This window comes from Salmo salar, chromosome 13 (assembly GCF_965601325.2).
Source record: "Salmo salar chromosome 13, fSalSal1, whole genome shotgun sequence".
Classification (NCBI taxonomy): Eukaryota; Metazoa; Chordata; class Actinopteri; order Salmoniformes; family Salmonidae; genus Salmo; species Salmo salar.
Window position 1 is genome coordinate 97,464,802 of NC_138303.1, and position 22,518 is coordinate 97,487,319.

Sequence of the window (22,518 nt, forward strand, 5' to 3'; positions counted from 1 at the left end):
CATCTTTTTGCGAGACTGACCTTGAAAAAGGTCATGTCTCGTTTTGTTTTGAATTTTATCAATGGCAATATTAATCTGATCATTTTTGTACCCCCTCTCCTTGAACTTTCTTTGCGTCTCAGCCATATTTCTGTCGAAATCTGATTGTTTTTTGCAAATTCTTTTGATTCGACAGAATTGGCTGTAGGGCAAACTATTTTTCAAGGGAAGTGGGTGACAACTGTCAGTCCTCAACAAACTGTTACGATCAGTAGGTTTCCTGTAAAGATCAGTGTATAGAACATTATTTTCACACAAGATCAGGAAAACTGATTTGACGTGTATCAGATTGCATAGTAAATCTCAGATGCTCAGAACAGGGGTTAAGAAAAGCATGGAATGCCTGGAGCTGTTTTGCATCACCCCTCCATAGAACAGAAATATCATCAATATACCGTTTCCAAATAATGATGTGAGGCAAGAAAACATTTTTGAGAGGATTGAAAATAGACTGTTTCTCCATGTAACCCACATACAAATTAGCATAGTTAGGAGCCATGGGGGATCCCATAGCAGTACCCTTCGTCTGAATAAAGAAATCATTTAGAAACATGAAATAGTTGTGTGAGTACTATTTCAGCCAATGTTATAATGCATGCACTGGAAGGTAATTCATTAGGGTCACGTTGCAGAAGAAAATGTTCCATAGCTTCAATACCGCCCTCGTGTGGAATATTAGTGTATAACGACTCAACATCAAAAGTAACTAACAAGGTATTCTCAGTGAGAGGATCGAGAGATTCAATGATAGAGATCATACTGCTGGTGTCCTTTACAAAGGAGGGGAGCTGTTCTGCAAGTGGTCTAATAAAAAAGTCAACAAAAGTAGATAGAGGGGCCGTTACTGTGTCAATGCCCGCTACAATAGGGCGCCATGGAGGGTTTGTAACATTCTTGTGTAATTTCGGCAAAGTATAGAAAGTGGCAATTTTAGGGTGTTGAATAGCCAAAAAGTCATGTCCTTTTTTGGTTATCTGACCAGAACTTAAATACCCATCTAGGACAGAAAAGATAGTATTCTGAAATTGGGAAGTAGGGTCACTTCTGAGTTTCTTGTAAAAGGTGTTGTCAAGCAGATGTCTATGACACTCATTTACATAAGCTGTCCTATCCATGAGTACAACCGACCCACCCTTATCAGCAGGACGAATAAGGACTGACGTATCAGATTGTAAATCAAGCAAAGCTTTACTAGGTTAACTAGCTTGTCCTGCGTTGCATATAATCAATGCGGTTCCTGTTAATTGATCGTCAAATTACAGCCTACTTCAACTTCACCAAACGGGGGATGATTTCACAAAAGCACATTCGCTAAAAAAAGCACAATCGTTGCACAAATGTACCTAACCATAAACATCAATGCCTTTCTTAAAATCAATACACAGAAGTATATATTTTTTAACCTGCATATTTAGTTAAAATAAATGCATGTTAGCAGGCAATATTAACTAGGGAAATTGTGTCACTTCTCCTGCGTTCAGTGCAAGCAGAGTCAGGGTTTTGCAGCAGTTTGGGCCGCCTGGCTCGTTGCAAACTGTTTGAAGACCATTTCTTCCTAACAAAGACCGTAATTCATTTGCCAGAATTTTACATAATTATGACATAACATTGAAGGTTGTGCAATGTAACAGCAATATTTAGACTTAGGGTTGCCACCCGTTCGATAAAATACGGAACGGTTCCGTATTTCACTGAAAGAATAAACGTTGTCATATTAATGACCAAAGGCTCGTATTTCTGTGTGTTTGATTTGATAGAGCAGTCTGGCTGAGCGGTTGTGGGCAGCAGCAGGCTCGTAAGCATTCATTCAAACAGCACTTTACTGCGTTTGCCAGCAGCTCTTAGCCTTGCTTGAAGCACAACGCTGTTTATGACTTCAAGCCTATCAACTCCCGAGATTAGGCTGGTAATACTAAAGTGCCAATAAGAACATCAAATAGTCAAAGGTACATGAAATACAAACTGTATAGAGAGAAATAGTCGACGCGTCATAATTCCTATAATAACTACAACCTAAAACTTCTTAACTGGGACAATTGAAGAGTCATGTTAAAAGGAACCACCAGCTTTCATATGTTCTGAGCAAGGAACTTAAACGCTTTTTTTACATGGCACATCTTGCACCTTTACTTTCTTCTCCAACACTGTGTTTTAGCGTTATTTAAACCAAATTGAACATGTTAGATTATTTATTTGAGACTAAATAGATTTTATTTATGTATTATATTAAGTTAAAATAAAAGTGTTCATTGATCATTCAGTATTGTTGTAATTGTCATTACTACAAATAAATGTAAAAACAAAAACTTTAAAAAATTCAAAAAGATTGGCTTTTTTTGGTCCTTCAATAAATCGGTATCGGTACCGGCGTAGAAAAATCATAATCGGTCGACCTCTAATCAGCATTTGTGGGTTCGATTACTGGCTCAAAATGGCCAGAAACAAATAACTTTCTTCTGAAACCTAAAAGGCCGCTCAGCAAGGAAGAAGCCACTGCTCCAAAACCGCCATAAAAAAGCCAGACTACGGTTTGCAACAGCACATGGGGATAAAGATCGTACTTTTAGGAGAAATGTCCTCTGGTCTGATGAAACAAAAATAGAACTGTTTGGCCATAATGACCATCGTTATGTTTGGAGGAAAAAGGGGGAGGCTTGCAAGCCGAAGAACACTATCCCAACCATGAAGCACGGGGGTGGCAGCATCATGTTGCGGGGGTGCTTTGCTGCAGGAGGGACTGGTGCACTTCACAAAATAGATGGTATCGTGAGGATGGAAAATTATGTGGATGCACCATCTCAAGACATCAGTCAGGAAGTTAAAGCTTGGTCGCAAATGGAGGCCTACAAACCTGACTCAGTTACACCAGCTCTGTCAGTAGGAATGGGCCAAAATTCACCCAACGTATTGTGGGAAGCTTGTGGAAGCCTACCCGAAACGTTTGACCCAAGTTAAACAATTTAAAGGCAATGCTACCAAATACTAATTGAGTGCATGTAAACTTCTGACCCACTGGGAATGTGATGAAAGAAATAAAAGCTGAACTAAATCATTCTCTCTACTATTATTCTGACATTTCACATTCTTAAAATGAAGTGGTGATCCTAACTGACCTAAGACAGGGAATTTTTACTAGGATTAAATGTCAGGAATTGTGAAAAACGGAGTTTAAATGTATTTGGCTAAGGTGTATGTAAACTTCCGACTTCAACTGTATATAAATAATGCATTTCATTTCTTTTTTGCAAACATTTCTAAAAAACTGTTTTCACTTTGTCATTATGGGGTATTGTGTGTAGAATTCGCTCATCAATGTAATAGATTATAGCCTTACTCTAAAGTCTAACAAAATGTGGAAAAAGTGAAGGGGTCTGAATACTTTCCAAATGCCCTGTATGGGAGACAGAGATATGGAAAAACATGCTTGTGCTTTGTTATACCTAGGGTATGGGTATCTCAAAAACTAAAGCCCTTTTTGAGGATTGTCCACTAGCCTAATAGGTAGTGGTATTGGTTAGGGTGAGGTTACTTGTGTGTGAACTTACCGACAGACTAGTTCTCCGTCCATGGCGTCTTGTTCATCTGTAGAGGCGAAGGACACTCTTCCTCCAATGACCGCCCCAATTATATACACCAACCATGTTAACCTCCCTATAGATATAGAAATATAATTATATAAACCAACCACAACAACCTCCCTGGTAACAAAAACGTGTTGTTAAAAGCTATATTTTGACATACTTCATTGATTGATTGAGAGGGAAAGAGACGTACCCTCCTGGACAGTGATGTCGATGGTACTAGAGTTGGTAGACTGCAGTAGTTCCTGGTAGGTCTGTGCTGATTGGTCGAAGAGCTGGACCAATAGGGCACAGGTCTTCTCGTATTCACAGCGACCGATGGTGGAGAGCTGGTCTAACTGCTGCTGGACTAACCCTGCGTCATCTAGAGGGTCCTCTAACCCATCCCTTCACAGACGTGAAAATTATTTCAACGTTTCATAATTTCATCTGTGAGAGTGTGTGTGTCTGTGTGTGTTACCTGAGTATGATGCAGACAGACTCGAGGCGTGAGGTGATGTAGGCCTTGGTGACTTCAGGTGTGTATGTCTCTAGCAGGTGAGGCTCGGTGGCTTTAACGTAAGGGACAGACGCTGCCAGGCGCTGCCACAGGCTCAACAGGTAGTGGACAGAGTTAGGGGCAAACTCCCAGTGCTGCAACACACACAATATAAAAGTTATCAGAAAATTGTCACTGTTATCTCAGTAAGGAGAACAAGGTTTTCGGCAGAACGTTAAAACTTCTTATGGCTGGGTGGCAGTATTGAGTAGCTTGGATGAAGGTGCCCAGAGTAAACTGCCTGCTACTCAGGCCCAGAAGCTAAGATATGCATATTATTAGTAGATTTGGATAGAAAACACTCTGAAGTTTCTAAAACTGTTTGAATGATGTCTGTCAGTATAACAGATCTCATATGGCAGGCAAAAACCTGAGAAAAAAATCCAACCAGGAAGTGGGAAATCTGAGGTTTGTAGTGTTTCAAGTCTTGGCCTATCCAATATACAGTGTCTGTGGGGTCCTATTGCACTTCCTAAGGCTTCCACTAGATGTCAAAAATCTTTAGAACCTTGTTTGATGCTTCTACCGTGAAGTGGAGGGGAATAAGAGCTGATTGTATCAGGTGTCTGCCAGATGGGCATGAGCTTCAGCCATGCGTGCGCCCGTGAGAGGTAGCTGAGTTCCAATGCATTTCTAAAGACAAAGGAATTCTCAGGTTGAAATCTTATTGAAGATTTATGATAAAAACATCCTAAAGATTGATTCTATACATCGTTTGACATGTTTCTACGAACTGTAATGGATTTTTTGGAGTTTGTCTGACCTGCGCGTCGTGAATTTGGATTTGTGAACTGAAGGCGCGAACAAAAAGGAGGTATTTGGACATAAAGGATGGACTTTATCAAACAAAACAATCATTTATTGTGGAAGTGGGATTCCTGGGAGTGCATTCTGATGAAGATCATCAAAGGTAAGTGAATATTTATAATGCTATTTCTGATTTCTGTTGACTCCAACATGGCGGATATATTTTTGGCTTGTTTTTGTGTCTGAGCGCCGTACTCAGATCATTGCATGGTGTGCTTTTTCGGTAAAGCTTTTTTGAAATCTGACAGCGGTTGCATTAAGGAGAAGTGTATCTAAAGTTCCATGCATAACACTTGTATTTTCATCAACATTTATGATGAGTATTTCTGTACATTGATGTGGCTCTCTGCAAAATCACCAGTGGTTTTGGAGGCAAAACATTACTGAACATAACGCCCCAATGTAAACTGAGATTTTTGGATATAAATATGAACTTTATCGAACAAAACATACATGTATTGTGTAACATGAAGTCCTATGAGTGTCATCTGATGAAGACCATCAAAGGTTAGTGATTCATTTTCTCTCTATTTCTGCTTTTTGTGACTCCTCTCTTTGGCTGGAAAAATGGCTGTTTTTCTGTGACTAGGTGCTGACCTAACATAATCGTTTGGTGTGCTTTCGCTGTAAAGCCTTTTTGAAATCGGACACTGTGGTTGGATTAACGAGAAGTTTATCTTTAAAATGGTGTAAAATACTTGTATGGTTGAGGAATTTTAATTATGAGATTTCTGTTGTTTGAATTTGGCTCTCTGCACTTTCACTGGCTGTTGTCATATCGATCCCGTTCACGGGATTTCAGCCGTAAGAAGTTAACATCTAACAAGATCATTGAGAGGTATAGAAGGGCAGATTAAGAAGGACTATTTATGAAATGTCTGTGTTTACCAAGACATGCACCAATCTGCCTCCAGGGTCTCACACAGACAGACACACATAGTACCTGTAGACTGGTGACAGTGAAGTTGGCTATAAGCCTGATGACTTCTGGGTAGTTTTCTACTTTGACCAGCTCTCCCAGCTGGTAGTTACTTTTCAGTCGCGCCAACAGACGACAAAACTCATGGTAGTTGTTAGGGTCTGAGAGGCTCTGGAACACAAAGACAGCATTGTTAGTTACTTGTAGCATAAAATATGATTTCACCCAAAATAAGGGGGGACCAAATTTGAAGGAATAACAGAATTTAAGAGTCTTGTAACATGTAATAGTGTGTGTGTTACCTGTGGGTTCTCTAGTATCCTCTTGACTCCATCCACCAGGTGAGAGAGGAACTTGGCTCGCTCTGCGTTGTTGAACAGAGACCTCCTCACTGATGCTATCTGGACTAGACACGACAACACCTACACACACACACAGAGCATTAAACAATACACCCATCCTGTACTGAAGTGAACATACAAGCCACACACTCACACACTCCGCTTTACTCACCAACGGGGAGAGGGAGGGAGGGATGGAATGATACAAATCAAAAAAGAGCTGGAGAGTGGAGGAATCCAAAAACGCTGTGAGAGAAAGAGAGAGACAGATTAGGTTAGTACACAGTAATAGGCAGTGTTGGGATTAGTTACTTGAAATGTAATACATATTTCTAGTTACTTTACAATATTACTTTGTTTGGAAAGTAACACGTTATACTACTTTGAGTTACTTTCATTAAAAAAATCTCACCGGTTGTTTGAATGTCGGCGGGAGCAAAGCGAACCGGGTGCGCTCTACCAAAGACAGGCTACTTATTAACTCAGGTTTGATCACTCGATTCTCCTTTCATCTGTGGCGATGCTTTCCTGTGCTAGTCTACAAGTGCTGCACTATCATATGAGCTGCTTAATTAGCCATATGTACTGCAAGCCAAACATTTCCTATCTTTTCATTCAAAATCTTTCTCTTGAGCCACCAGTTCTGGTTATAGACCGCACGTACACTGACACAGAGATGTATAGAGGGTACACTCGCCACTAGACGGGAAAACCTTCTATAGGCTTTGCTATCCCAGAAACGATAAATGGCAAAGATCAGAGGTGCTCCCTCAATACTTTACTACATTTCTTCAGCCTTTCTCCGTTCGCTCGAGAATTAAATGAGGAAACAAGTCGAAACACGCGGCCGCTAGAGATATGACTCTGAAAACAACGCTTGCGTTGTTTCCCCATTGTAATTGTAATAATATTACCCAATTTGAAAAAGTAACATGTTACTTTACTCCACTACTCATAAAAGGAATCTGATTACGTAACGCGTTACCCCAACACCAGCAATAGGTGACGCAGTACTGCTATTTTACAGAATTGACAGAATGTCTTACCTGATCTCCAGGAAGTGGGGATCTGAACAGTGCAGAGGTCATCAGAGGACTCGTCTGTGGAAGTTCCGATGAAGTCATAGTTCAGACAGTTGTGACTGAGCTTCAGTAGCTGCATCAGTAGACCATGCTGACTCTCATCATTCAGGTTGAGGTTCTTACCCGACGCCTAGACACACACACATTGAGTTCACAAGAACAACTGGAAATGGATGTCAATAGGTATGTCAACACATTAATACAATCCCTCTCACACACCCACCACAACCATCATCTCACACACACACCTGTTTGAGGAGATTGCAGGACAGGGTGAATATGTCGAAGAGGGACGAGTCTCTGAACGATGATGCAATCTTCCTGTGTTTGGTCAGAGGATGGCTGGTATCTGCCTGTACACACAACAACAAACACATATTTAACACACACAACAACACAACCACCACTTCAGATTAGAGGGGAGAAGGGGAAGTAAGAGGAGAGGAGGGAGATGTGGAGGAGAGGAAAGAGAGGTAGAGTACCTGGTTGATCTCATTGGTCAGTTGGGATAGGATGGTGACTCCTATGATGCAATGTTCTACACTGTCCTGCTGACAGACAAAGAAAGACAGCTTTGATCAGTCCACTACCTACTTCAAGAAAACAAATTATATTGGCTACACACACACACACGTTTGTACCTGTAGGAAGCGTGTGACATCTGCGATGACGTTTCTGAAGACATAGTCGTCTTTCTGACAGTCGAACCAGCCAAGCTTCGTAATCCTGAAACACACACAAAAACACATAGCTTGATGATCCTGGAGGAGACAAAAACAAGGGAGAGAATCACTCACATGGAGGAGAGAGGGATGAAGAGAGGAGGAGAGAGGAGCAGGGAGAGGTTTACCTGGAGTACAGCTGGATCAGAGCCTGGGTAACAAACTCTGCCAACTTCGGCCGCGTCGCCAGATAATTCAGAACATAGTTCCCTGCATGCACACACACACACACACACACACACACACATGAGCCTTATGGACTAACTTGTACAGCATGAATATAGACTGGTGGGATGTGTGTGAGTGAGTCTTACGGATGTCGATGCGCTGCTCCAAGGGAAGAGGGTTGCTGGTGCGCGAAACCAGTTTAGACAGACAGGTAGCTGCAAGAAGTTGAGAGTAGGAAGACTGGGGAGAGAGAGAGAGAGATGGGAATACAAGCATGGACAGTGATAGAGACAACACATCAGCTGAGCTAAAATAGCAAGTCATACAGTAAACACTGTCAGTCATTTTTACATTTTAATCATTTAGCAGATGCTCTTATCCAGAGCTACTTACAGGAGCAGTTAGGGTTAAGTGCCTTGCTCTAGGGCACATCAAACGGTTTTTCACCTAGTCCGCTCAGGGATTCGAACCAGCGACCTTTTGGTTAATGGCCCAAAGCTTTTAACTGCTAGGAAGCCTGCCACCCTTTTTAATCAGGTAATATGGTAAATATCAACAGCTTATTGATATAATGTCAGTGTGTGTGTGCGTGTACTACTCACGCTGCCTCTCTCCAGTAGTAGCTGACACTTGCTGAGACAGTCGGGGCTGTTAGTGAACTCCACCAGAGCTTTCTCTGCCTGCAACCTCACACCAGTCTCTGTTGTCTCGTACAGCTGCTTACACAGGATCTCTAGCTGGGCTAGGCTCTACTCACACACACAGGAGAGAGAGACCTAAGTGAGTAGAGCACCAAAAAACATCCCTCATCAACAGCCAGGATACAGGTGTAGACAGTTATATTGGGCTGTGAGCAATCAGTACGGCACAACGTTGTGGAGCGTTCAGACAGAAATAAGAAAGACTATAGCTTATTTCGGAAAATAGACATGCCTCGCTCAATTTGTTTTACAAAGACAAAAAAGTTTACCAAAATAAACATTCAGTAGCACCCTATTGAATATGACCCTTGTTAGATAGAAACACAGGGGCTAAACACCAGCCAGACACAGACCGATGTAGTGGCTATAGGGCAGTGGAGGCTGTATGGAAACCATGTGTTTCATACCATTCCATTGACTCCATTCCTGCCATTATTATGAGCCGTCATCCCCTCAGCAGCCTTTACTGCTTTAGGGAGTGGGTGGGACCGGAAACCCCACAGTTAGTTAACCTACCCCAATACACAACACTAACATAATAAGGTTTAACTAACTCACAAAGTAAATCCATCCAGCTAACGGATGTAACAATGCAGTAGTCTATTCACCTCATTTAGCATTAGTAACTCCATTGTTGTAAAGAACTACATAACCACTCATGCATGCACACCCCAGCTAGCCTAACCAACATCATATTGTTTAAAGGACAAGTCAGCAGAATCCCAGGGCCAGTCTGATGCTAGCTACTGATATAGTACAGGATGTACTAGTCTAGGGAGGGAGTTGGATGCACATGGCTAGGGAGAAGAGGACTGCTAGACATAGATAAGAGCTCAATACCCCAACACTGCTGCTGCTGAGTCTGACTCATAGTGTACCACACACACACCTACTAATATTACTACTACAACAATCCTGATGCTGTGCAGTACATCTGACTAAGGATTTGGGTGGGCTAGTTAGATCATCATGTCATGCTGATGGTTCCTGAGAACATTGGCAAGAACGAATGTTCTGAGCAGGCCAGAACAGAATTTGTGTGTCTGGACCCTGTTGTGTGTGTGTCCCGTGCTGTCCATGATGACTTTGCAATAAGAGACAGTTACGTCACACAGTCAGACACCCTGACCAGGAAGCGCTGCCTCAGCGCGCTTACATCTGTAATTATTATTACTAAACTAGATATCTATCTGGCACTCTCACCATCAGCCTGCTGAGCTAACGTAAAAAATCTAATAAAAATACTGACACCAAGCATCTCTAAAATAATGTATATAATGCACAGAATTAGCCACCTGGGTGGGGTGAAGACTTCATTTAATCAACACATACATATATACCTGTCTGACTTAGCAAAATAACAATTAGCCAGCTACCTACTCACATCAGCAGACGCCGACACTTTCAGTGGCAAGTTGCTAATAACACAAACAGTAGTTACAGAAAGCTTGAGGCAGATATAGTTACTGTTAATCTATCGTCTGCTTGATATGACAGTTAGCTGCAAGTGCTAACTAACAGTAGCTAACTAATGTCAGTCAGTTGTACAAAAATGTGCCCACGTGACAGCAAGCATCCCAGCTAAGCTATCTTACTTTAGCACATTGGCTGGAAAGACGAAGCTAGTTGTTTGGCAAAGTTAATTGTCACCTGATTAGCTAGCTAATGGTAGCTATATTCTCAGATAGAATGATACCTAGAATGATACCTAGTTATTAATGTGTTATGCTCCATGCCAGATAACGTTATCTAGTTAACTTGCTAGGTGTGTCCGTTTCGGAGTAGCACATTCTTGTTTGGGTTGCAAAATATGCACGGTGGGGTTTAATAAGTATAATAACGACAACACCGTCCACGAGCCAGGTTCCAAGCTAGCTACATGTCAGCTCACAAAAAAAAAAAAAACGAAGAGGGTCGCGCGGGAGAATGTCGTGTTGCTATACCTGTAAGCTAGCAACAGTTAACCTAGCGTGGTAAATTACAAATAGCGGTGCATTTCAAAGGTCTGATCAAGCAAGCAAAACATAATCAATAATTACATTTGACCGGATTTCGTTCAGGACGCGAAGGATGAAGTATGAGAGTTGCTAACCAATGAATTAGTGCTAGCTAGTTAGCTACTGTCAACTAACTGGCTTGCATTTTCCCCATCCTTGCTAGCAGATAGGCCGACCCATTGAACATACATGTTAAAGATGTTCTTTACTTCGTAAAAAAGGCACGAGATAAAACAGAATGACAAGGTGGATAGCTGCTACAATCAATACATTCGCCCAGTAGAAACAGTCCTAGCTAGTTAACAGTTAGCCATGTTTCATAAACACCAATGTTTTGTTTTCGGGTCCGCATCTTTAAACGGCGAAAGCTACACGATGACAGGCCACAAGTCAACACTGCAGCTCGCATCCTAGCTACACATATCGCACACAACCTGTACCACGACCGCTTTATGGATGCATTCACTCTCTCTATATTAAATTACGCATCGAAATATATATTACAGCTCATTCAAAGGCTTATAGAGGATTGATATATTACAAAACATAAAGCTGTGGTTACCTGCACATGATCCGCCATTTTGCTCCATTCATGCTCCTCTCTCACTCCCATTGAACTATCTCACTCCCCCTGACAAAGTGAATGAGCGCAGATTTTCACATTCAGAAAGCATTTACGCTCGCGCAATCGTTGGAACCCCCTTTAGAACCCCGTGCAACTTCACAGAATAAAAAGTGCAAAATAAAATACCTCTCATATAAGCAAACCCGCTCTTTGTTTACATGGCTCTTAAAGGGAAACTGCTTAATGTTGCTAGTTTCTGTTCTGGAATGGGTTTAATAACAGATTATCCATTATATTGACCAGATACTCAAGGGGCCGCTCTAACAATGGAAATAAATGTATTAACAAATGGAAGGCAGTCGGGACCATTCTAGTCATTGAGAGGGCAGATACTAATGAAACAACCTGCACAACTCCGATATAAAGTGTTTTTTTTTTGTATCAAAGTTGCCAGGATGTCACGTGTCCTACTTATATCAGTACTCTCATAACAACCTTAGTATTACGAAACTTTTATTTGACCAAATAAGCCACACGTAGCAAACAAGACATGTAATTGTTTGTTGACCAAATTCGACAGTCTCGTTGACCTCCAAACAAAAACTCCACGCTCAGCAAGATAAGATAACTTTAAAAAATGCCACCTGCTGGAGAAGACAGATTTTGGGCACAGTTAACCCTCTCGCTTTGCCTCTTCCTCTCTGGTTTAATCAAATACAGTAAAAAATGTTTATGAATTGTTTATGTTTATGAATGGCACTGCATGCTAAATAGTAGCTAAATAGACTCAGATGTGAAGTATTCCAGTCCTATTTGTCTGCTTTGGGGATTGGGGACATAAATATAATAAATCTTTGCTTATTTAATAATGTTTTGTTTCACAGTCTAGTGGAGCACATTAGCCCGCTGAGGGAGCCAACGGAAGTCTTCAGGTCTCAGGCACAGCATGGTTTCAAACTACCTACGTTACACTTCACCCCAGTGTTTCCCTAGGAATTTTTTCAGCGGCGGTGGCAAGGGTAGTGGGTCATCTTGGCAGAAATGGATACACTACTGTTCAAAAGTTTGGAGTCACTTAGAAATGTCCTTGTTTTTGAAAGAAAAGCACATTTTTTGTCCATTAAAATAACATCAAATTGATCAGAAATACAGTGTAGACATTGTTAATGTTGTAAATGACTATTGTAGCTGGAAACGGCAGATTTTTTATGGAATATCTACATAGGCATACAGAGGCCCATTATCAGCAACCATCACCTCTGTGTTCCAATAACACGTTGTGTTAGCTAATCCAAGTTGATCATTTTAAAAGGCTAATTGATCATTAGAAAACGCTTTTGTAATTATGTTAGCACAGCTGAAAACTGTTGTGCTGATTAAAGAAGCAAGTTGAGTATCGGGAGCATCAGCATTTGTGCGTTCAATTACAGGCTCAAAATGGCCAGAAACAAATAACTTTCTTCTGAAACTCATCAGTCTATTCTTGTTCTGAGAAATGAAGGCTATTCCATGCGAGAAATTGACAAGAAATTGAAGATCTCATACAATGCTGTGTACTACTCTCTTCACAGAACAGCGCAAATTGTCTCTAACCAGATAGAAAGGAGTGGGAGGCCCCGGTGCACAACTGAGCAAGAGGACAAGTACATTAGAGTGTCTAGTTTGAGAAACAGACGCCTCACAAGTCCTCAACTGGCAGCTTCATTAAATAGTACCCGCAAAACACCCATCTCAACCTCAACAGTGAAGAGGCGACTCCAGGATGCTGGCCTTCTAGGCAGAATGGCAAAGAAAAATATCTCAGACTGGTCAATAAAATATTAAAATGGGAAAATTCCCAAAAATGATGACATGGCTTTAGAAGCTTCTGATTGGCCAATTAAAAAAATATATAAAAAAATAAAAATATATTTTTTTATCTAGGCAAGTCAGTTAAGAATAAAATCTTATTTTCAATGACAGCCTAGGAACAGTGGGTTAACTGCCTTGTTTAGGGGCAGAACAACAGATTTTTACCTTGGCAGCTCGGGGATTTGATCTTGCAGCCTTTCGGTTACAAATCCAACGCTCTAACCACTAGGCTACATGCCACCGATATCATTTGAGTCAATTGGAGGTGTACCTGTGGATCTATTTCAAGGCTTACCTTCAAACTCCGTGCCTCTTTACTTGACATCATGGGAAAATCCAAAGAAATCAGCCAAGACCTCAGAAAAAAACTGTAGATCTCCACAAGTCTGGTTCATCCTTGGGAGCAATTTCCAAAAGCCTGAAGGTACCATGTCAATCTGTACAAACAATAGTACGCAAGTATAAACACCATGGGACCACGCAGCCGTCATACCGCTCAAGAAAGAGATGCGTTCTGTCTCCTAGAGATGAATGTACTTTGGTGCGATAAGTGCAAATCAATCGCCGAACAACAGCAAAAGACCTTGTGAAGATGCTGGAGGAAACAGGTACAAAACTATTATATTCACAGTAAAACGAGTCCTATATCGACATAACCTGAAAGGCCGCTCAGCAAGGAAGAAGCCACTGCTCCAAAACCACCATAAAAAAGCCAGACTACAGTTTGCAACTGCACATGGGGACAAAGATCATACTTTTTGGAGAAATGTCCTCTGGTCTGATGAAAGAAAAATAGAACTGTTTGGCCATAATGACCATCGTTATGTTTGGAGGAAAAAGGGGGATGCTTGCAAGACGAAGAACACCATCCCAACTGTGAAGCACGGGGTGATTGCATCATGTTGAGGGGGTGCTTTGCTGCAGGAGTGACTGGTGTACTTCACAAAATAGATGGCATCATGAGGGATGAAAATTTGGTGGATATATTGAAGCAACATCTCAAGACATCAGTCAGGAAGTTAAAGCTTGGTCGCAAATGGGTCTTCCAAATGGACAATGACCGCAAGTATACTTCCAAAGTTGTGGCAAAATGGCTTAAGGACAACAAAGTCAAGGTACTGGAGTGGCCATCACAAAGCCCTGACCTCAATCCTATAGACAATTTGTGGGCAGAACTGAAAAAGAGTGTGCGACCAAGGAGGCCTACAAACCTGACTCAGTTACACCAGCTCTGTCAGGAGGAATGGGCCAAAATTCACCCAACTTATTGTGGGAAACTTGTGGAAGGCTACCCTAAACGTCTGACCCAAGTTAAACAATTTAAAGGCAATGCTACCAAATACTAATTGAGTGTATGTAAACTTCTGACCCACTGGGAATGTGATGAAAAATAAAAGCTGAAAGTCATTCTCTACTATTATTCTGACATTTCACATTCTTAAAATAAAGTGGTGATCCTAACTGACCTAAGACAGGGAATTTGTACTAGGATTAAATGTCAGTAATTGTAAAAAACTGAGTATAAATCTATTTGGCTAAGGTGTATGTAAACTTCCGACTTCAACTGTACATACGGACATGCCAATGGCATTCTCAGGAATATGGATTTCCAGGAGAGTTCTAAGTTTTACACACACATGGAGCATCTGAACAGCATTTTATTAAGCAATTAGGCAACTAATGGCTGTTTCCAGGTACTCCATGTTGCATCGTGCATAAGAACAGCCCTTAGCCATGGTACAGTATATTGGCCATATACCACAAACCCCAGAGTTGCCTTATTGCGATTAGAAACGGTTTACAAATGTAATTAGAACAGTAAAAATAAATGATTTGTCATACCCGTGGTATATGTTCTGCTATACCATGGCTTTCAGCCAATTAGCATTCAGGACTCAAACCACCCAGTTTATGATCTGTGATAAAGTCTATGGTTGAATTCTGTAAAAAAATAAATAAAGTGCCTGCTTTATGACTACAGGATAATACATTGTAAATGTCATTGAGTCTCAATGAGAAGGCATGCACGTGAAATGAGAGGGGTACCCTGGTCTTGTCCAGGCCCAGTCTGACCGACCTGTCTGCAGCAACAGGAGACTGGCTGGGAGGAAGAGAGATGGCTGGTCTGATGAATGTCACCCCACTGTTTATTTTTCACCCACACTACTAGCCTCTCTCTCATCAACCTTTTCTCTCTCTCTCATAATATTTACCATTTAGCAGACGCTTTTATCCAAAGCAACTCACAGTCACACGTGCATATATTTTAAGTGTGGGTGGTCCCATGAATCAAATCAAATCAAAGTTTATTTGTCACGTGCGCCGAATACAACAGGTGTAGACCTTACAGTGTAATGCTTACTTACAGGCCCTAACCAATAGTGCAAAAAAGGTATTAGGTGAACAATAGGTGAGTAAAGAAATAAAACAACAGTAAAAAGACAGGCTATATACAGTAGCGAGTCTATATACAGTAGCGAGGCTACATACAGACACCTATTAGTCAGGCTGATTGAGGTTGTATGTACATGCAGATGTGGTTAAAGTGACTATGCATATATTATGAACAGAGCGTAGCAGTAGCGTAAAAGAGGGGTTGGCCGGGTGGTGGGTGGCAGGACAAAATGCAGATAGCCCGGTTAGCTAATGTGCGGGAGCACTGGTTGGTCGGCCCAATTGAGGTAGTATGTACATGAATGTATAGTTAAAGTGACTATGCATATATGATAAACAGAGAGTAGCAGCAGCGTAAAAGAGGGGTTGGGGGGGGGCACACAATGCAAATAGTTCGGGTGGCCATTTGATTACCTGTTCAGGAGTCTTATGGCTTGGGGGTAAAAACTGTTGAGGAGCCTTTTTGTCCTAGACTTGGCACTCTGGTACCGCTTGCCATGCGGTAGTAGAGAGAACAGTCTATGACTGGGGTGGCTGGGGTCTTTGAGAATTTTTAGGGCCTTCCTCTGACACCGCCTGGTGTAGAGGTCCTAGATGGCAGGCACCGCTACACCAGGCGAACCCACTATCCTGGAGATGCAAGCGTCATGCTTTACCAACTGAGCTACAGACAACCACCTCTCATCATCTCTCTTTCCAAACTAAACATATAGAAATTTATAAAATAGATGACAGGGAAATAATCTCTCTCTTTCTCTCCATCCCTCGCTCTCTTTTGCCGTTAAGGATTTGTTTACACTCCAAACATCAACAAAACAGATTGTGGAGTGGTGGGTAATTTTAGAGATTCATGGCCTGGGTGGGGTTGATGGACAAGACATACAATACAGTATTGGTAATCCCCCATAATTCTTCAGTGCTGCCTCTGCCCACTGAGGAGAAAGAAAGGTTTTGAATGCCCCTACAAGACCACTATCTCTGTCTCTCCCCATGTCTAATATCAACAACAGTAGTCACTTAAAAATACATTAAAAAGAAACAAAACCGTTTCTGTTTCTTTGGTTATTTCCTGTCTGCTTCTGAGACGGTCGCTGTCCACTGACAGGTGTTCCCTGAACCGACACTGTAGTAGTCACGTGCCACGGCAATTCAGCACCACTGTGATGACAATGGCTGTACCGGAATTCCGCAGTTCAGCACCACAGGACAGTGGAAGGTGGACATTGAACATCCCAAGGTCAGCCACAAACAACTGAGTGAATGGAGGGTATGCCTTGGGCTTGACCAGGGAGTAAGAAGCCTACAAGCTTGGAAGGGGAAGGCTCCCCATGAACTCTAGCCTGATTTGGGAATATTTACTTTCCAACCAAACTTTCCAATTCTAAATAATAAGGAATAAATTGCCACTAATCTAAAATATAACTATCCATTGTTCCTTTAAAATCCCATCATACAGCCTGCACTGACTGTAAGTTTGGCCCCCATTGTAGGAGACCAGCCATGCTCTGACTGTATATTTGGTGTTAAATGGTTGCTTCTTACTGACCCTATCCTCTGCCTGTCTCAAAAATGTAGCCCTATGTCTACATCATCATAGAAAAGGCTATTTATGTTTAATAATTTCTATTCCATTTCACAGCAACACTGTGAGGTCCAGCTGAGTAAAACCAGGGGCAGAATTAGGCCATCTGGCAAATCTGGCAAATGCCAGATGGGCTGGACCATTTTTTAGTTGGGTGGGCTGGTAAAAATGGACAAAAAAAAATTATAATTACATTTTGGGCTCTTCCGGTTTTCTGAGGTCACGCAAACTCACGTTCAAAGTCAAACGTGGTATTAGCATAGAGACCTACTCCAACTCATCAGTTAGACAGCCAAGATCACGGATCGTAAAAAATTAAAAGGGTGCGTATACTGTAAACGTAGAAAGAGCACATTCTACTATGTCACCTCACTCAAAAAGTCCTATGGTCAAACAGTAAAGTTTTCTTCATGATTCCTGTAAGGAAAGTGTCTGTTCTGCCCCTGTGCCTGTTTTGCTGGGGCCTGCTGCTGTAATGAGCGAGCCACTCTCCTCTTCCCCCATGCGCTCGAGAGAAAAATGTGTTCTGATCATATAACATTTCAAAATGCAATTGCAGGAAAAATACAGTTTTACAAGCTTTGTCCCCTTGTCCCTGTCAAAGTGAGGAGGGCCTCAGCTTTCTCTAGGTATAATTTTCTTTTTCAACTCTCAATATTATATTGGATATTTATTTGATATTCAGCTCAATAGCAACTATTTTACAACCGAGATAGCTTTGAGATATGGAGCGGCATGGGCACGAAATGCACACCGGCCATTGCGAGGGCATAAGCCTATATGTCTCATGGGTAGTAGCCTACAACTGCAACAACAACAACAACATGAACATTGCATTTATTGTTGGATGAATACATGGCTACTAGCAGTGGGTATTATATTTATAGTTAGGGATCTAGTTGATGTATTTTGAGTTTCCACTTCCTCAGGTGTTGAACCCCAAATGAATTAGCCTATTATATTAGTTAGTGCACATAAAGATGTACAGTACCAGTCAAAAGTTTGGACACATCTACTCATTCAAGGGTTTTTCTTTATTTTTTATTATTCTCTACATTGTAGAATAATAGTGAAGACATCAAAACTATGAAATAACACATATGGAATCATGTAGTAACCAAAAAAGTGTTAAACAAATCAAAATATATTTTTGATTTTAGATTCTTCAAAGTAGCCACCCTTTGCCTTGATGACAGCTTTGCTCACTCTTGGCATTCTCTCAACCAGCTTCATGCGGTAGTCACCTGGAATGCATTTCAATTAACAGGTTTGTCTTGTTAAAAGTTCATTTGTGGAATTTCTTTCCTTCTTAATGCATTCGAGCCAATCAGCTGTGTTGTGGCAAGGCTGTCATGGGCTGGTGCCACCCACTGTTAAAGTTAGTGGCACCAGTGACACCAGGGGAAAATGTTACTCTGGAGCCCTGTAATAGTAATTCACACTAGATGTTGATTCAAGGTGTTGATGTTGATTCAGGGGAACACTTATGTGGCACTAATTTCAAACAGTGAAGGCTCCTCAGAGGAGGAAGGGGAGGACCATCCTACTCAGTGAATTTCAGAAAAAATTAAATAGTGAAACTATCCTTTTTAGATAAAACTATACTAAATATATTCATGTCACCAAATAACTGATTACAACACACTGTTTTGCAATGAAGGTCTACAGTAGCCTCAACAGCACTCTCTGGGGTAGCACCAAGGTGGAGCCAGAGGACAGCTAGTTTCTGTCCTCCTCTGAGTACATTGATTTCAGTACAAAACCTAGGCTATGTTGTAGCAACCTCATGATGGGTAAAGGGAAAATTTGAGTATCATGTAGTAGCCTAAACCTCTCGATGTTAATTTGAGCTGGGTTAATGGAATATGCATGACAGTCATCTAATATGCTGTAATAGAAATATGGCCGTGCTCATAAACAAAATCATCCCCTGTAATCTTAAACAGCACCGACCGCCACTGATTTGCAATATAGCCTAGGTCGTTACCTTTGCTTTAATAACGTATAAGTCTTTAGTAAGCAGACAGGCAGACAGACAGAAAACAAGAAGAAGCACAGAGTGACAGCAGAGAAGACGATGAGACAGACAGCACAACAGGGAGGTAACAAAATGGCTATAGCAGAGGCACAGTGGTGCGCTGCAGTGGTAGAAAAAGTAACCAATTGTCATACTTGAGTATGAGTATATATACCTTAATAGAAAATGACTCAAGAAATGGTGAAAGTCACCCAGTAAAATACTAGTTGAGTAAAAGTCTAAAAGTATTTGGTTTTAAATATACTTAAGTATCAAAATTGAATGTAATTGCTAAAATATTCTTAAGTATTTAACCAGTATCTGTCACGTCCTGACCAGCAGAGGGAGCTATTGTATTCGTTTTGGGGTCAGGACGTGGCAGTTTTTGTATGTGAATGATTGTGTTGTTGATTGGGACTTCCAATTGAAGGCAGGTGTGTTGAGATGCCTTTGATTGGAAGTCCTATATAGGTGTGTGTGTTTTTCTTTGGGGTTGTGGGTGGTTGTTTTTGCACTGCGTTTATAGCCTGCAGAACTGTTGCTGTTGTCACCTTTATTGTTTTGTTAAGTGGATGCTTTACTCCTTATTTGAAATTAAATATGAGTATTCACATACCTGCTGCGCCTTGGTCCATTTCTGAAGACAGCCGTTAAAGAACCACCCACCAAACCAGGACCAAGCAGCAGAAGAGGAGGAAGCCACAGGAGAAAAAAAGGGAGGAATGGACATGGGAGGACGTCCTGGACGGCAAGGGAGCCTACACCTGGGAAGAGATCCTGGCCGGAAGGGATCGCCTCCCATGGGAACAGGTGGAGGCACTCAGGAGAGTGGAGGCAGCTGGACAGAGGAACCAACGGGAACGTTATGCTGGAACACGTTTGGGTAGGACATCCGAGAGGCACCCCCAATAAAAAAAAATTGGGGGGGCACACGGGTAGCTTGGCCAGGCCAGGGGAGAGCCGTAAGCCAGCTACCCGTGACTACAGGGAGGTGCGTATGAGGTGGAGGGCGCCATGTTACGCTGAGGTACGCACCATCTCGCCTATACGGACGCACAGCCCAGTCCGCCCAGTACCAGCGCCCCGCAGGTGCCAGGGCAAGGTGAGCATCGAGCCGGAAGGGGTGATGCCAACCCTGCACTCAAGACCGCCAGTGCGCCCTTTCGGTCCGGTGTTTCCCGCTAGACGCACTAGCATGGAGGTGCGTGTCTCCAGGCTGGCACGTCCAGTACCAGCCCCACGCATCAGGAGTCTAGTGTGTCAGCCCAGCCCCGCCAGTCGTAAGTCACCAGAGCTGCCCACCAGTCGGAAGTCGCCAGAGCTGCCCGCCAGTCAACAGTCGCCAGAGCTGCCCGCCAGTCAACAGTCACCAGAGCTGCCCGCCAGTCAACAGTCACCAGAGCCGCCCGCCAGTCAACAGTCGCCAGAGCCGCCCGCCAGTCAGCAGTCGCCAGAGCCGCCCGCCAGTCAACAGTCGCCAGAGCCGCCCGCCAGTCAACAGTCGCCAGAGCCGCCCGCCAGTCGTAAGCCGCCAGAGCCGCCCGCCAGTCGTAAGTCGCCAGAGCCGCCCACCAGTCGTAAGTCGCCAGAGCCGCCCGCCAGTCGTAAGTCGCCAGAGCCGCCCGCCAGTCGTAAGTCGCCAGAGCCGCCCGCCAGTCGTAAGTCGCCAGAGCCGCCCGCCAGTCGTAAGTCGCCAGAGCCGCCCGCCAGTCGTAAGTCGCCAGAGCCGCCCGCCAGTCAGGAGCCGCCAGAGGGGCCCGGCTGCCCGGAACCGCCAGAGTGGCCCGGCTGCCCGGAACCGCCAGAGTGGCCCGGCTGCCCGGAACCGCCAGAGTGGCCCGACTGCCCGGAATCGCCAGAGTGGCCCGACTGCCCGGAAGCGCCAGAGTGGCCCGACTGCCCGGAAGCGCCAGAGTGGCCCGACTGCCCGGAAGCGCCAGAGTGGCCCGACTGCCCGGAACTGCCAGAGTGGCCCGACTGCCCAGTTCTGCCAGGGTGCCCTGCCTGCCCTCCGGCCCAGCCCGAGTGGCCCTTCTGCCCTCCGGCCCAGCCCGAGTGGCCCTCCTGCCCTCCGGCCCAGCCCGAGAGCCCTCCTGCCCTCCGGCCCAGCCCGAGTGGCCCTCCTGCCCTCCGGCCCAGCCCGAGTGGCCCGCCTGTCCTCCGGCCCAGCCCGAGTGGTCCGTCTGCCAGGGTCAGCCCGAGTGGCCCGTCTGCCCGGTGCAGCTATCGGCGCCACCAAAGTGGGCGACGCTGAAGGTGGAGCGAGGTCCACGTCCTGCACCTGAGCCACCTCCAGGATAGGTGGGTTGGGGAGGGAGGGTGTTGCACAGTGCCATCGGTGACGGCAGCCACCCTCCCTTCCCTCCCTTATTGTTTAGGGGTTAGTGTTTATGGGTTTTTTGTTGGTGTTTTCTGTTGGTAGGTGCATTCCGGGGTCTGCACCTTGAGGGGGGGGGGTACTGTCACGTCCTGACCAGCAGATGGAGCTATTGTATTCGTTTTGGGGTCAGGACATGGCAGTTTTTGTATGTGAATGATTGTGTTGTTGATTGGGACTTCCAATTGAAGGCAGGTGTGTTGAGTTGCCTTTGATTGGAAGTCCTATATAGGTGTGTGTGTTTTTCTTTGGGGTTGTGGGTGGTTGTTTTTGCACTGCGTTTATAGCCTGCAGAACTGTTGCTGTTGTCACCTTTATTGTTTTGTTAAGTGGATGCTTTACTCCTTATTTGAAATTAAATATGAGTATTCACATACCTGCTGCGCCTTGGTCCATTTCTGAAGACAGCCGTTACAGTATCAAGCATCAGTATCAAGTATCAAAAGTAACAGTATGAATCATTTTCAGTTTCTTATATTAAGCAAACCAGACAGCACACTTTTCGTGTCCTTATACACACTCCAACACGCAAACATAATTTACAAACGTAGCATTTGTATTTAGTGAGTCTACCAGATCAAAGGCAATATGAGTAGGTATGTTCTCTTAATACGTGTCTGAATTGGACCATTTTCATGTCCTACTAAGCACTCAAAGTGTAACGAGTGCTTTTTGGTGTCAGGGAAAATGTATGGAGGAAAAAGTACATTATTTGATTTAAGAATGTAGTGAAGTAAAAGTAGTCAAAATTAGAAATAGTAAAGTACAGATACACACAAAAAAATGACTTAAGTATTACTTTCAAGTATTTTTACTTAAGTACTTTACACCACTCGT

General features: G+C 43.2%; 1 protein-coding gene across 7 annotated transcripts in view; it reads right to left on the reverse strand.

Moving 5' to 3' along the window:
* Window positions 1-11,729, reverse strand: part of LOC106568133 (exportin-7) — a 28,035-nt gene extending 16,306 nt beyond the window's left edge. For 4 of the 7 annotated variants that reach the window (XM_014138183.3, XM_014138182.3, XM_014138180.3 and 1 more), the window contains exons 1-14: window positions 11,458-11,729; window positions 8,800-8,946; window positions 8,344-8,437; window positions 8,158-8,239; window positions 7,949-8,033; window positions 7,790-7,858; window positions 7,556-7,660; window positions 7,272-7,437; window positions 6,398-6,471; window positions 6,187-6,306; window positions 5,909-6,055; window positions 4,081-4,253; window positions 3,814-4,007; window positions 3,585-3,690 (exon numbers count right to left, since the gene is read on the reverse strand). In XM_014138183.3, coding sequence (XP_013993658.2) covers window positions 3,585-3,690; window positions 3,814-4,007; window positions 4,081-4,253; window positions 5,909-6,055; window positions 6,187-6,306; window positions 6,398-6,471; window positions 7,272-7,437; window positions 7,556-7,660; window positions 7,790-7,858; window positions 7,949-8,033; window positions 8,158-8,239; window positions 8,344-8,437; window positions 8,800-8,946; window positions 11,458-11,508 — 1,613 coding nt within the window. In that variant the 5' untranslated portion in view covers window positions 11,509-11,729. Of the gene's footprint in view, window positions 1-3,584; window positions 3,691-3,813; window positions 4,008-4,080; window positions 4,254-5,908; window positions 6,056-6,186; window positions 6,307-6,397; window positions 6,472-7,271; window positions 7,471-7,555; window positions 7,661-7,789; window positions 7,859-7,948; window positions 8,034-8,157; window positions 8,240-8,343; window positions 8,438-8,799; window positions 8,947-11,457 lie in introns of those variants that run through there. The other 3 variants (XM_014138184.3, XM_014138179.3, XM_082960474.1) reach the window with 2 other exon arrangements.
* Between the last annotated feature and the right edge of the window lie 10,789 nt (window positions 11,730-22,518).